Source organism: Penicillium manginii (genome assembly GCF_028828005.1).
Source record: "Penicillium manginii strain IBT 31320 chromosome Unknown utg000005l:1.0-5665137.0:1.0-5668048.0, whole genome shotgun sequence".
NCBI classification, from domain to species: domain Eukaryota; kingdom Fungi; phylum Ascomycota; class Eurotiomycetes; order Eurotiales; family Aspergillaceae; genus Penicillium; species Penicillium manginii.
In genome coordinates this window covers 1,805,022-1,819,160 of record NW_026643106.1, presented here as the reverse complement: position 1 = coordinate 1,819,160, position 14,139 = coordinate 1,805,022, and the positions used below count along the sequence as shown (strand labels likewise).

The following is a 14,139-nucleotide window of genomic DNA, read 5'->3' as shown; positions in this document are numbered from 1 at the left end:
CTGTTCTCAATATTCTCAACCCAATTACTACTCTTCTACCAAATCCTTCAAACCATCTATCACTCTTGAACTTCAGTGTTTCTTTACTCTTTGGACTTGATTGTTTCTTCTCAGTACCCTTTTCACGAAAAACTACGACAAACCCACAACTTTCTGTATCATGCATTTCACATCTGCTGCCGCACTCGTTGCCCTCTCCTCCATCGGTGTGACCTACGCTGCGCCTCTGGCTAACTCCCAAGACGACCTCATTCGCCGGAAGTCCGAGTATGAAGTGGTGAATGTTGGCGGCGAGCCCTCTAGCTCGGCCGTTCCAGAGGTCGAGACAGTTACTCAGACGCTCAACTCAGTGGTGACCGCAGCTGGAGTTCCCGCTGTACCTTCTACTGTGACTATCACCGCCACTCAATCTCCCACCCTGTCTCCGTCTTCCGTGGCTCCCAGCTCAACGCCTCACGCTCACCATGCTCCTCCCCTCGGTGGTTCTTTTATGCCACCCATGGACTCTTCTTCCTTTTTCCGACGCGGCCTCAAGGCTGCCGGTGATCCATTCCTGTATGCCCGCAGCTTGGCTCCGTCTTCCAGTTCCTGGCCTGTGTCTGCGACTCCCCTCGTTGCTCGCGATTTTGATGCCTGGTATCCTTCTTCCTCGGTAGCTACTTCTACCTTAAGTGCGGTTTCCTCTACATCGCTCGTCGCTCGCCAGTGGGGTGGCTGGTCCTCCAGCATCGCTTTGCCATCCTCTGCCACCCCGAGCGTATCCGCCACTCCCTTGGCCGCTCGCGACTTTGATGACGAATCGTTCTCCTCCGGTCTATCCACCGCTTCTTCGACACTAAGCGTGAACGCCTCAGCCTCGCCCACTCCTTTTGCCCGCCGAGCTATCCCTAGCACTTCGAGTGTGGCTACTCCTAGCTCCAGCTGGTCTCTTCCCGCTGCTGCCTCTCTTCTGCCCTACTAAAGGGGTCTGTTACCAACATTATGGCTTGATGAAAGGAAAGAATAGAGATGAATTTATGAGATCTTTGACCGTCGGATTGACTCGAAGATGACACAACGATCACTTGCAACATGATACGGAAGAGCTGCGAACATGCAGCGGGTCATTGGGTATCTTACCCTGGCGAATTTGCTTTTACCGATGGCGGTTACGAACACGCATTTCTGGAGTTTTTTCTTCTTTTTTATGTGGGTATTTTCAAGACACAAAGTACTTCACCATGTGTATTTTTTTTCTGTCTTTCATGGATAAATTAACTTGCGACTTTGTTATGGGGCCAACTAGACAGACTGGATTTACTGGAATTGCGGGTCCCAGGAATAACATACTTATGTAGATAGATTAGTTAGCTGAAAATTCGGACAAAACTTCTGCCCAAAACACATAATCCTGATTTGAATCGTAGCATTCGCCTGAAAAGTCTAAAGCCACGGCGACGCGTCAGATTAGGGCAGTGATCGGCTTAGTCATGGCGCCTGCATGGCTGGTTGCCCCGAGTGACGCGCCCGTGTACCGGAGTAAACATGCCTAGCTGCAGCTGCTTCTGACTACACCTTGACATTCAGCGACCGCAGGGTCTGTTTGTGTCTTCCTCTTGCTACATACCGTGTTTCTTTGTTCCCATATATTCTTTGTGTCCAAATTAGCATCTGCAACTTGATTGAGCAAAGGCTGGCCGAGGCTCAGCTACGAAAACAATGCCTGGGACGGTGGCTGAGGGACCGACGGTCTCCATGTCCTGTAAGGCATCCTGATTCCGAGGCGCAGAATATGATAACTGACATGCTCAAACATAGTCGCGAACAACTTCTGGGGCAAAGATGACGCAGGTTTACAGCCCATGCTCGACCGCATGCACTGTTCGAAAACGACTAGCGATGAATTGAAAGTGTTCTACAGCGGTACGGACGAGATTATTCACAGAGGACAGATGGATCAACTAACTTTCATAACTCACTAGTACGAGCCGCGATTGAAGACGAATATGCCCGCAAGCTCTCGGCGTTGTGCCGTAAGTCGCTAGGGGCATCCGAAACTGGCTCTCTACGACTCTCGCTCGACGTGGTACGGGGAGAAACAGAAGCCATTGCCAAAGCACACTCCGCGATTGCAGGTCAAATGAAAACCGAGCTGGAGGAGCCACTTGCTGCTTTTGCCAGTGGACTGAAAGAGAGACGAAAGATTATTCAAAACACTATAGAACGCCTTCACAAGACCAAGGTCCAACAGACACAGGTTGTCAACAAAGTCGGTATTCCATGACCAGGTTGGGGTTTTGATTTCTAACCAACTTATATTTTTCTAGACACGAGATCGCTACGAGCAAGATTGTCTGCGCATTAAGGGCTATCTCGCACAGGGTCACATGGTGATGGGCCAAGAAGAGCGCAAGAACAAGGCCAAGCTTGAGAAGACCCAGATTCAACTTGCATCAAACAGCAACGAATATGAGGCCGCTGTCAAGACACTCGAGGAGACGACTGGTCGCTGGAACAAGGAGTGGAAGGCAGCCTGCGACAAATTCCAAGATCTCGAGGAAGAGCGCCTGGATTTCTCTAAGAGCAGTCTTTGGACTTACGCGAACATTGCGTCCACGGTCTGCGTTAGCGACGATGCTTCGTGCGAGAAGATCCGTCTCTCCCTCGAAGGCTGCGAGGTTGAGAAGGACATAGTCTTCTTCATCAAGGAAAAAGGCACAGGCCAGGAGATTCCGGACCCCCCCACGCTTCATCAATTTCTGCAAAGAGGATACAGACACAGGATCTGAAGTTGATGAAGGCGAAGGCTACTCGGTTGCCCAGTTCCAGAGGACTATGAACCCGGCATTCCGCACATCATCCCCTCAGCCTTCAACCTTTGAGTCCCACCATGACCCGCAGTCGGATCTTGCAGCTCAGATGGGTCACCCGGCACCACCTCCTGTGCAGGAGAATCCTCAGCAGCCTCCTCCGTTGGATCTTCGACGGGGTGGACACCTCCCGCCAAATTATGATCCGGATCAACACGGGGAGATCAATGCCATTCCTCACAACGCTTACCCCACTGATGGCATGACCATGTTCTGTCGCACTGGGCCCCCTTCGGAGCGAAGCTCAGCTGCCAGCGCATACCGACCATCCAGTCGTGACTCTCAAAGTGAAGTGTCAAACCCTACTTCTATGTCGAGTATAGAACAACCAATCAGCTACGCAAAGCCACCTCCTAAGCCGACAAACAGCGAACCTTTGCCAAGTCAAAGAGAAGATAAGCAAGCTACGCCGAAAAAGAAGACGGCCTTCTTTAGCAACAGCCCCTTCCGTCGTAAGAGTCGCCATGACAAGGAGAGGCCTGCCATAGGATCGCAATCTTCCAGGAGCCCGTGGAGCTCCCCTACTAAGCAAGCCAGCTCACCGAAGGCACCTCAACCTCAATCTCAACCTCAGCCTCAGTCTCAACCTCAGCCTCAGCCTCAGCCTCAACCCCAGCTGGAGCGCCGCACACGGAGCCCTGAGCCTGTTGACCCCCGTGCTAACTTCCAGCTCAATGTTGGAAACAATGTTTTCGATGTTGCTTCTCCCGAGAAGAATGCGGCCAACCGGGCAGCACAGCAAGCCAAGGGTGGCGAGGGTGATGCGGACCCCATTGCTCGTGCTTTGGCTGATCTGAAGACCACTGGGAAACAATCCACTCTCCGTGTTTCCGCTGATCGATACCACGGCATCTCAACTCCGACCCCTTCGGCGCCTTCGTCTACCTACGGTGGTAGCTCTTCTGGCTCTGTCGCTCCTCCTGCATACCACGACCCGTCGGTTAAACGCCTCGATGCTCCCGAGCCAGCTTTCACATCTAAGCAGATGCAGAAGACTACTCAGAGATATACTGGCCAAACACAAAGCATGCTTCGAGGTGGCAGCAATAACCCCAATGCGCCCCCTGCAGCAAAGCCTCAGGAGGTTCCCCGTGCGCGATCTCCTGCTCCATCCATGCGACGCAGCGCCAGCCCTCAAGTCTCTCCGCGCGTCGATACCCGGTCAGGGTATGGTGGCGGCGGAGCCAGCCCAGCTCCAAGCCCAACTACGTACCAATCGAGCAGCGCACGCAGCCGCTACAGTCAATCACCTACCCCACGCCGTACCCAAGACCCGCCCTACTCGCCAAATGACTACGCCAGGCGGGCTTCCCCGGCTGCTAGTAGTCACCGTGCAGTCTCCCCTCAGCCAGCTTTCAGACAACAGACTCGTCCTTCTAGCGCTGGCGGTATGGAGTTGCAGCTTTCTAATCAAGTTGACATGTACAGTGGGGGCTCAAGCTATGGTTCTCGCCATGACGGTCGGCCCATGTCTCAGTACGGGGGCGATAACAACGCGCCGCCGCCAGTCGGACGATCTCGCAGTCGCACCGTTGCCGTTGCTGATCCAGGTCGAAAATTCAGTCGTGATGGACGTCCTATTCTACACTTTGGTAAGTGCCAGTCATGCCCCCCCCCCAACAGCTATATGTAGAGTAAACCTTGGAATCACTAGCTAACACACTTAAAGCTCGCTCAATGTACACCTATAGTGCCGCCATTCCTGAAGAACTTGGATTTTCTAAAGGCGATGTCTTAGCCGTTATCCGTCTCCAGGATGATGGCTGGTGGGAAGCCGAAGTCACCAATGCTCGCGGACACCCTGGCTTGGTGCCGAGCAATTACCTCCAGATCATCTAGATCTGGAAAAATTCGTCAATCATGAAACGCCACGACCCTCACAATTTCTCGTCCTGACGGGGCACCATTTCTTGTGTTTTTGCTTACGCTCTCACGTAGATACCATGCCTTCATCCGAGTCCGATTTTTGCACATTCACGATCTCTTATTCAACTCCCATGTCGCCTGTTTTCTTTCTTATTATTTGGTGCCTTATTTGTGCATCCTTCTATTTCTATTTCATCTGGCCGCCTTGTTAAATAGTTTCCCACATTGTGTCGGAGGATATTTTCTCCTCTTTCTTTCTTTTCTGGATCTTGCGTGGGAAGCCTCGGGTTTTGAGCGTCTTTGGCCCCTTGGGAATTTTGTGTATTTGCTGGATACGGTTGTTTTTCTTTTTCTTTCACGAGATCTGTCGGGTCAAATTGTATGAGGAATGATCTTGGGCTGTGTCCTCCACAGCCATCGGATATGCTTCCCTTTTCCTACTTTAATTTATGGCTATTTCCTCCCGAAAAATTTCTCTCACTCTGTAGGAACATGATTCAAGTTGTTGATTTCCGTAGGCTGTAGTTCCATAGTTGTGGTGGACGGACGGGCCGAGACCCGGTCGATCGTCAGGCCCCCCAATGTAATTGGAGGCCCCTGCGTCTCCGCAACGTCATGCTTGATTCCCCGCTGATTGTACCCTCGCCATGTCCTGAACCCAACACCTGGCACCGGAACAGAACAGAGAACAGAATACCAAAGACAATACTAGCGAATATACCTAGCCGTTATCATTTTGGGTTTTCAGATTTGCCCGATATCCCGCTCCGTCTTTGGGTACCCATTCAATAAGCCAGGATGGCGGGACAACCTGTGAAGCGAAACTATGCAAACGCGACTTTGGACTATCTTGGAGCACGCTACATGGGTGTTGGCTCTGAAGTCTGCAGCTACACGACACAAGCCGTTCAGATCCCCATGCGAGATGGTATCAACTTGGAAGCCGACTTCTACTCACCAGAGTTGCCCGACAAAGACAGCCCCGCTGGTTTGATCATGATTCAGTGCTGTTATGGTCGGAGTGCAGGTATATCTTTCATCAATGCCCGTATTTTCGCGGCTCGGGGTTATCAAGCTCTCTTCGTTAGCACACGCGGTACTTATGGCTCCGGCGGGACATTCGACCCGGGAAGCAATGAGCAGTCTGACAGCCAGGATATCGTCGTTTGGATGCGTCAGCAAGCCTGGTATCCCGGCTCGTTTGCAACCCTCGGCCCCTCATATCTTGGCTATAGTCAATGGGCGCTTTTGCATGACCCGCCCGAGGATTGTGTCGCTGCTGTCATTCCCGTTAGTCCGCATGATCAGGCCTCGCACGCATGGAACACTGGTTCGTTTCGCCTAGACCGTGCCTCCTGGAGCGACATGATGTCGCGACCAGCCGATGAAAAAGGGAGCTTTTTTTCGCGTCTGTGGCATTTGCCAGGGCTGAGCTTTTTGCGGCCTGTAGAACTCGAGAAGGCCGTGGAGGGTCTACCACTGGAAGCAAGTTTACAGAAATACTTCGGTCATAGGGCTCCGTGGCTATTCGAATATCTCAAGCATCCTGATGTTGAGGATAGCTACTGGGCATCGCGAAGGCATCACATTTCGCTTGAACGAGCGAATATTCCTATCTTATTGGTGAGCGGTTGGTACGACACTTTTACGAGGCAGACGATACACCAGTTCAGAACGCTGCACGAGCGAGGGGTCAATCCCAACCTCATTATCGGCCCATGGACCCATGTGCAAGGCTCTGGACTCCATTCTATGCCAGAGATAATGGATTTCCTCGCTGAGCATGTTGCCAAAACTGGAGAATACAATCGCTCTCAAGTTCGGGTGTTTGTCACTGGCTCTGAAGATTGGCGTTCGCTGCCAAACTGGCCTCCGCCGAGCAACCCTACTGTTCTCTATTTACAAGCACAAGGTGGCATTGGGTTGACCTTACCAACGCAGGGCGCAAGACCCTCGGCTTTCGTCTTCGACCCATTGGACCCTACTCCCAGCATCGGTGGTAACCAGATGTCTGGAGGCGGAAGAGTCAACGATAGCGTATATGCAGACAGAATGGACGTTCTGGTATTTACCAGCGAGCCTGTGACAGCAGACATTGAGATCATGGGGTGCCCGTTCGTCCATTTAATGCACGAAAGCGATCCACCCTTTGCAGACCTCTGGGTGCGACTGAGTGAGGTTGACACAGATGATATTTCTCACAACATCACCGAGGTATATCAAGCGCTTGATCCGGCGCGCGATATGTCGCAGCCACTAAAGTTGACTTTGCAAGACTGTGCTCATCGATTCCGGGTTGGTACACGCGTGAGACTAATTGTTGGGGGTGGATTTTTCCCAATGTATGCAAGAAGTCTCGGGACTGCGGAAAATCGCGTGTCTAGTGATAAGGCAGTTCCTCAGCGACACACTTTGACAATTGCTGGTGGGGTGTCACAACTAGTCCTACCCGTTGCGGCCAATGATTGATTGCAGACTACTACATCAACTTCAAGTTCTCATTTGACTACCTACCTGAATAAAGATCAATTCCAAACTTCTATACGCATAGTAGTATTCTGGCATTGTGGTTAGGATGTGTTTCAAGCGCTTTATAGTAATACTATGTACTATTATACATACGAGAACTACGAGTACCTGCCTATCTAGGTAGCGGGCAGACACGTAGTGTAACAAGTCGTTTGTTTGGTAGTCTCATGCGCACGAAAACATTTCGCAGCTTAAGCGAGATTATACGTCGGCTACTCGGCATGGTCGTACGACACCGGGATAGTTCGCTGCTTGGCCATTTAAGGGGCGGATACCAAGCATGGAGCTAAAAAGCTTGAGAGACCGATTCGAGACCCACCTCCAGACTAGTGCAGGCCCAGACCGGCCCAGTCAAAGCGAGTGGGCGCTGCACGTTGCGGTCTCGCCCCATTTTATTGGAGAATATGCGTTGTTTCGATGTGGAGCTCTTGAGAGGCATTGATTAAATCCGAGTATATAGTCCGTACTCCCAACAGATTAGATGGAGGCCAGCCTTACGAGTACCATTTTCGAACAGTGAGCACGTGGGCTACTGAGAGGAAGTGTACGAAGGAATTCAGAATATTCATGTAGAAATACCTGTTTAGCTTCATGTTCTAGTCTTGACTTGTCATAGCATTTCTTTCAGTAGATAGTGTTTGGGGTAGTATGTTGTCGACCTCGACGCACTATAAGTATTTCGAGGTTCCCACGTCTGTTCCTTTCTCATCACCACCAAAGAAGCTGGAATTATTTCGCGGTATTCTTTGACACAGTTTTAAGCGAAAATGGCTTACCATCTTGTCTCGGGGATTGTGTGTGCCTTGGGCCTCACTACTGGAGTTACGGCTCTGTCGTATGGTGACTCTGTGACCAAGTCTCCTTTTGAGAAGCAGTTCTCTCAGGAGTTTCGCGATGGATATAGCATTCTAAAGCACTATGGTGGCAATGGACCTTATTCAGAGAGAAGATCATTCGGCATCTCACGCGATCCACCGGAAAGCTGTGCCGTCGACCAAGTGATCATGATCAGGCGACATGGAGAGAGGTACCCGTCACCGGCACTCGGTGAGGGAATCGAAAAGACACTGGGAAAGTTGAAAAGCTCTGGTGTTGAAGAGTTCAAGGGAGACCTCTCCTTTTACAATGACTGGTCCTACTACGTTCCCAACAAGTGCTACTACAACGCCGAGACCTCCAGCGGGCCCTACGCAGGTCTTCTGGATGCCTATACCCACGGTGCAGAGTACCGCGATCGATACGGCCACTTGCTGGACGAGGATTCCGTTGTACCATTTTGGAGCAGTGGATATGGGCGCGTTATTGCCACTGCTCGCAAGTTCGGGGAAGGCTTCTTTGGATACAACTATTCGACAAACGCAGCTCTCAATATTATTTCCGAGTCGGAGAGCATGGGAGCCAACAGCTTGACCCCTTCTTGTGATACCGACAATGATTACACCACTTGTGATGATTTGACCAATCTCATGCCACAATTCAAAGTTGCAGCTGCGCGCTTGAATTCTCAAAATCCTGGTCTCAGTCTCAACGAATCGGATGTCTACTACCTGATGTGTGAGCTTATTCCTCATTTCTCTTTATTTGTCGTTTCGTCCTAACCCATCAAATAGCCATGGCTTCATTTGAACTTAATGCCCGTGCTTTCTCAGAATGGATCAATGTATTCACCCAGGACGAGTGGGTGAGCTTCGGCTACGTCGAAGACTTGAACTATTTTTACTGCGCTGGGTAAATAACTCTGCTTAATACTCATACCCGAAATTCTATATCTAATCATGCTAATTATTCGTAGACCTGGTGACAAAAATATGGCGGCTGTTGGCTCTGTCTACGCCAACGCCAGTTTGACCCTTCTTAACCAGGGCCCTGAGAAGGCATCCCCTCTCTACCTCAACTTGTATGCTACCCCCGTTCCGAGCTCAAAATCCTGATATTAACCACAATTGCAGTGCCCATGACACAAATATCACACCTATTCTGGCTGCCCTAGGTGTCCTGGTTCCAGACGAAGACCTCCCATTGGACCGGATTCCATTTGGCAACCCCTACACCACTGGCGACATCGTTCCTCAGGGTGGTCGGTTCACGATTGAACGTCTCAGCTGCAACGCCACATCGCTATCAAAGGCAGGCTCATTTGTTCGCTTGGTACTCAATGAGGCCGTGCTTCCATTTAACAAGTGCACATCTGGCCCTGGCTATTCCTGCTCTTTGGGTGATTATACCTCGATTGTCTCAAGAAATCTTGTTGACTACAAGTCTACTTGCAAGGTTCCTTCGTCATACCCACAGTCTCTTGATTTTTGGTGGAATTACAACACTACTACGAAGCTGAACTACCGCACCACGCCTGTTGCGTGCCAGGAAGGCGCCTCTATGCAGTGATGAAGGAGATCTGGAATGTACATACAACTCAAGCAGTGACCAGCAGTGAATTCGACGAAGTTCTTGTATCGAGGCAGGATATATGAGATTCAATTTTATAGCTTTATTTTGGCAAGTCGTACGCCTGGGCCTTGTAGTGTAAACATCATACTACTAGGTAGAAACCTTGGGAAGAACGTAATTTCATTGAAATGTAGTAGAGTCATCGGAGGAACAGATGTTATTAAAGGAGAGCCGTTGCGAAGGCCCCGCCTGTCGCCTAGGAACTGGTACGTAAATGTATATATATCCACAAAAGAAAGACGTAGGCTGAAAATGCCAACCTCTGAAAAGCTGAAAGCACCGACAGACAGGGGTATATGGAGCAAAAACACGCGTCTTCCGGCCAGAAATTTCGAGTACACATGAAGCCTGTTGAGCCATTCAAACGCAGTAATGGTCACCTCTAAATAGGATCATTCGTTGTCCACGAAGGAGTTAGCCATACGGCCGATGAAAGGAACCTCGAAGTGATCTAATGTATCGACTGAGGCGGTGTTAGTGTAAGCCGTATTGGAGACGAGCATGGGGGACTGGACTTACCATCACGATAAGCTCGCATGCCGAGGAACCCAATGAGTAGGATATCAATTACGAATAGGGTCCAGGAAAGGAAAGAAGACCAGGCGAAAATGAGATGGATGACCTGGTATTAGGTTAGATAAGATCCATGGAATGCCACAGCCGAGTAGACTCACGAAGATAGCACTGAAAAGCATACTGGATTGCCACGCATGAAATCTGTAATTGTCGTTAAATCGACCATCTGATTACATCCCACCCGAAAATGTGATTGCTTACCGAACGTAATCACTCTTGTGCTCGGCCAAGAGCAGGAACACTCCTCCGGCTGGAGGCAGAAGCACATATGCCAGCATAGCTTCCACATCCATACGAATCGGCAGGCTGGTCTCAAATGCCCCTAAGCTCACATGACCGCCTTCAATATCTCGTCCAAAGCCAGTATTGCCATGTCCACCTCCTGCGAAATGACCCGGCGATGGTAAGTCGGCAGATGCCCGGGGTGAGCGAAGGTTAGGGGACTTGACGCGACCCTCTAGGTTTGGCGGGGACAGGGCCCTTTCAAGCTCGGGTGATTCGTCCTGGTAAGGAGCGAAGTTCATTTTGTGTGACTGAAGATAGAAGTGAAGCTGGGGAAACTCGACCCTCAGGGAGGTCACCAACTCACGGCCGGGGAGAAAGCTCCTTATCGCTATCGGCGCGTGTCGCGTTCCAAACTTAACCTTAGGTAGGAGTGCCTTAGGCCACAACTACCAACTAATTATCAACTAATTACTGACTGAAGATTCAAGTCTTAATTGACTTTAATGGTCCGGTGTGGGTATCATATTTATTGAGTTTTATGTTCATGAAATGGCATAAGGTATGGTACATTAAAAACAAAATTGTTTTTTGATCATGGCTTCCTACCACGGGCGATCCCACTTCCCCTGGCAATCCCACTGACGGGCCGGCGAGTCCCTGCAGTCGCTGTCGATGAGCCACGCGTGGCTCCCGTTCGAGAGGTACTCACGCTGGGGGTTCTACCAAGACCGGTACTTCGCACAGTTCCCCGACTGGTTCCGCGACCACTTTTGGGGTTCAAGACGCGTCTTCGTTCTTCCTCCTCTGCCCGACGTGCTGCTGCCTCACGTTGTTCCTGGAGTGCTCGTGTTCGTCGCTCTGCCGCTTGCTGTTTTTCAATAGCCTCATTCTCTATATCGGCGACATCTTGTGTTGCACCTTGCCAATTGGGGTTCAGAATCAACCGTTGGTTATGTTCGGTCTGCGATAGGATCCGGGTCCATGTGTTAAGGAGCGTCGAGGCGGAGGTGACTGTATTTGACACAGTCTTGAGAAGGTCAGATACGTCTTTCTAACATCGATCGGAAAGGCTAGACATACCTCCATATTTCCTTTGGCCCGATCAATGCTCCCAAGCAACCCTTCAAGAACCTCGTTGATGTTTCGCACACTTTGGAGCTCATTATGAAGAGCGGCTTCACGGGCCTCTTCGCGATCAAAGGCATTGTCGCTATTATCCTGGATTGGCCGAGGTTCTGGGGCAATGTGCTCCTCGGAGGGTCGTTGTTTGAAGGTCTGGCGTGTTTGTCTTTTAGAGGGAGAATCCCAGAGATCCTCGGTATCTTCATCGGAGAGCTGAAGCCTCTCCATTTCCTCGGCGGTAGATCGGACGGCCATGATAAAATGCCAATTTGTGGTGGGGGAGGGGCGCGAGGTATGTGAGTAGTTTCTGGTTGGCGAAGTCGAAAATTGGCAAAACAAAATCAACAAATAGTAATGTCGGCCCAACCTTGGTTCTTCAAAAGATTGCCCTGAAACCAATAGACGAATGGGAAGGGAGTTTGTTGGTAGGACCCACGGAAATCCCGCAGATTCGGTAGAATACAGAGTACGGAGTACCCAAGGCAGAGTAAACGGTAAATCGTCAATGTTAATCGGCGCGGGGCGGGGCGAATGAAATGAGGCGGTATTTCCTTCACCGCCTCATGACCAGCCACCTCGTTCTGGGCGCCAAAACATGCCGCGCCCTTGAATGGACTTCATCCCTTCTTTGCGCAAATCTCCTCTTCAACTCTCTCACCCGTGTCTTCGCATTGAAATTCTGCGTCGCCTGTCTCCAATATCCGAATCTATTCGTTCTTGAATTATCGTCCGACTCGTCATCAATCTCGAAAGGTTCCTTGAACAGCATTTCAACCTTGTTCCAGTTCATCCCAACGCAAACCTCGATTCTTGTGTCACTCTTGGTCCGACCCCTTGTGAAAGAAAAAACCACTGTCAAAAGTGTGGATTTGGCGCGAGAAACATCTTTTTGTCGTCCGTCAAATTCATTTATCCAATATGGCTGCAACTCCTCCTCCGCCCTCTCCGTCATCTCTGCGTACTCCGGCCGCGCCTCGCCATGGCTCTGGTTATGATCAATATGAGCCATATCCGACCAGGTGTTCAGCCAGAATTGCTAACCAGCGGGCATCGAGACTTGCCGATAAGACTCCCGAACCTGTGTGCCCTAGCTCTCCCAATAAGGCCCGGTCGAGGCAAGCTGCGCGAAAGTATCAGTCGATAGAAGTTGATGGGGATGAGATGCTTTCTGCTCCAGGCAATAGTTCCAAATCATATATTCGGAAACGTACGGGTGCCTCCATCCCGTCTATTGCTTTTGACGATTACGACCTCTCCTCCCGCATCTCTCACTCTCCCAACCCCCGATCTCGCACAACAGTGAATGAAGCTTTACCAACTCCTGCCAAAACCCCCTCCAAACGGAAACTTTCTTCTTCCGATCTTTCATCCGCCTCGCGTACATTGTTCCCCACGAAATCTTCGACACGCCCCAAGAAATCCACTCCCTTGTCGCTGGAGAGCTTTGAAGCTCCCGCTTCGAAGTCAATCCAAATCTACACAGATTCCCGTGACAAAATCCCAAAGTCAGTCACTGATATGGAAACTCCATTCAATGCCAAGGTCGAAGAGACAGTGTTCTCTGGTTCTGCCGAAGCACCCAAAGCTGGCAAGCGTGCTCGCAAACAGGACAAGACACACAATGGAAATTTGCGATTTGAGCAATACGATGAACATGATCAGTATGATCGCGATGATCTCACTGAGTAAGTTTATCGCACATTTTCCTCACCTCATTTCACTCGTCGCTAACACAATTTCACAGCTGTGATGATAATGAATTCACCGAGGATGATGCGATCGCCCGTGCTGGTGGTATGACAATGATCTTGTAAGTTATCGTCCCGTGGAATCATTCTGGGAAAAATCATTCATTAACATGACATCTTCCTCAGTCGAGGTAAAAAGGTCTTCAACAAGTTCGGAGAATCATCTGATGAGGGCGACGATTTGGGCTTGTTCGCTGCGCGTCCTGATCTGTTGCAAGATGCCGATCTTAGCGGCGTGAAGTCTCTAACACGCTCTTCTATCCGACCTCGTCGCCTCTTTGCCGAGGCTGCACCAAAGCCCCATGCAGCTCCCCAGATTCCGACCGAGGAAGAAGCCACAGATGACGAGTGCCATGCTGAGGCTGAGGTCGTACACAAGGATTCCAAATCTCCCTACACTCCACAGTCTCCAGAATTTCCTCGGGCCCCCGGCGGTACCCGCAACCTCCGTTCAGCTGCTCGCTACGGTGGCGAGCTTGATGTGACACCAACAGCCACAGCCATCATCTCTGACAACAAACGCAAGCGTGCTAGCCCATTCGATCATTGGCTACGACAAAAACCCACACCTGATGAGACTGGGTCTCAAGGTTCTTCTCCTACAAAGCGTGAGCTGCGCTCTGGCAGCCCGAGTGCTCCTGCTCCTAAGAAGACTCGAAGCACTCGTGCAGTCGCCGAGTCTCAGTCTGCTTGAATGTCTTCGTCGCTGATTAAATCCATATCATCTTCTGTTTCAGAAAGCCAGCATATCCAACATATGATGCATTGACTGAGCG

General features: G+C 50.6%; 6 protein-coding genes across 6 annotated transcripts; 5 read left to right on the top strand and 1 right to left on the bottom strand.

The window, feature by feature from the left end:
- Positions 1-160: 160 nt before the first annotated feature.
- Positions 161-961, top strand: N7533_007055 (uncharacterized protein; the record flags this gene model as incomplete). The annotated part of the gene is made up of 1 exon (XM_057103705.1): positions 161-961. One exon carries the CDS (start codon positions 161-163, stop codon positions 959-961), a length of 801 nt encoding a protein of 266 aa, XP_056958662.1.
- Positions 962-1,698: 737 nt separating this feature from the next.
- Positions 1,699-4,688, top strand: N7533_007054 (formin-binding protein HOF1; the record flags this gene model as incomplete). The annotated part of the gene is made up of 6 exons (XM_057103704.1): positions 1,699-1,741; positions 1,798-1,902; positions 1,962-2,248; positions 2,307-2,672; positions 2,695-4,441; positions 4,519-4,688. 6 exons carry the CDS (start codon positions 1,699-1,701, stop codon positions 4,686-4,688), a joined length of 2,718 nt encoding a protein of 905 aa, XP_056958661.1.
- Positions 4,689-5,513: 825 nt separating this feature from the next.
- Positions 5,514-7,184, top strand: N7533_007053 (CocE/NonD family hydrolase; the record flags this gene model as incomplete). The annotated part of the gene is made up of 1 exon (XM_057103703.1): positions 5,514-7,184. The coding sequence occupies one exon, from the start codon at positions 5,514-5,516 to the stop codon at positions 7,182-7,184; it is 1,671 nt and encodes a 556-aa protein (XP_056958660.1).
- Positions 7,185-8,011: 827 nt separating this feature from the next.
- On the top strand, positions 8,012-9,629 carry N7533_007052 (histidine phosphatase family protein; the record flags this gene model as incomplete). The annotated part of the gene is made up of 4 exons (XM_057103702.1): positions 8,012-8,798; positions 8,855-8,972; positions 9,037-9,141; positions 9,194-9,629. 4 exons carry the CDS (start codon positions 8,012-8,014, stop codon positions 9,627-9,629), a joined length of 1,446 nt encoding a protein of 481 aa, XP_056958659.1.
- Positions 9,630-10,084: 455 nt separating this feature from the next.
- On the bottom strand, positions 10,085-11,870 carry N7533_007051 (uncharacterized protein; the record flags this gene model as incomplete). Its single annotated transcript, XM_057103701.1, has 6 exons — positions 10,085-10,155; positions 10,212-10,314; positions 10,367-10,409; positions 10,470-10,801; positions 11,137-11,520; positions 11,574-11,870. The coding sequence occupies 6 exons, from the start codon at positions 11,868-11,870 to the stop codon at positions 10,085-10,087; spliced, it is 1,230 nt and encodes a 409-aa protein (XP_056958658.1).
- A 663-nt stretch (positions 11,871-12,533) lies between these two features.
- N7533_007050 (uncharacterized protein) lies at positions 12,534-14,057 on the top strand (the record flags this gene model as incomplete). Its single annotated transcript, XM_057103700.1, has 3 exons — positions 12,534-13,300; positions 13,360-13,425; positions 13,490-14,057. The coding sequence occupies 3 exons, from the start codon at positions 12,534-12,536 to the stop codon at positions 14,055-14,057; spliced, it is 1,401 nt and encodes a 466-aa protein (XP_056958657.1).
- Positions 14,058-14,139: the final 82 nt, after the last annotated feature.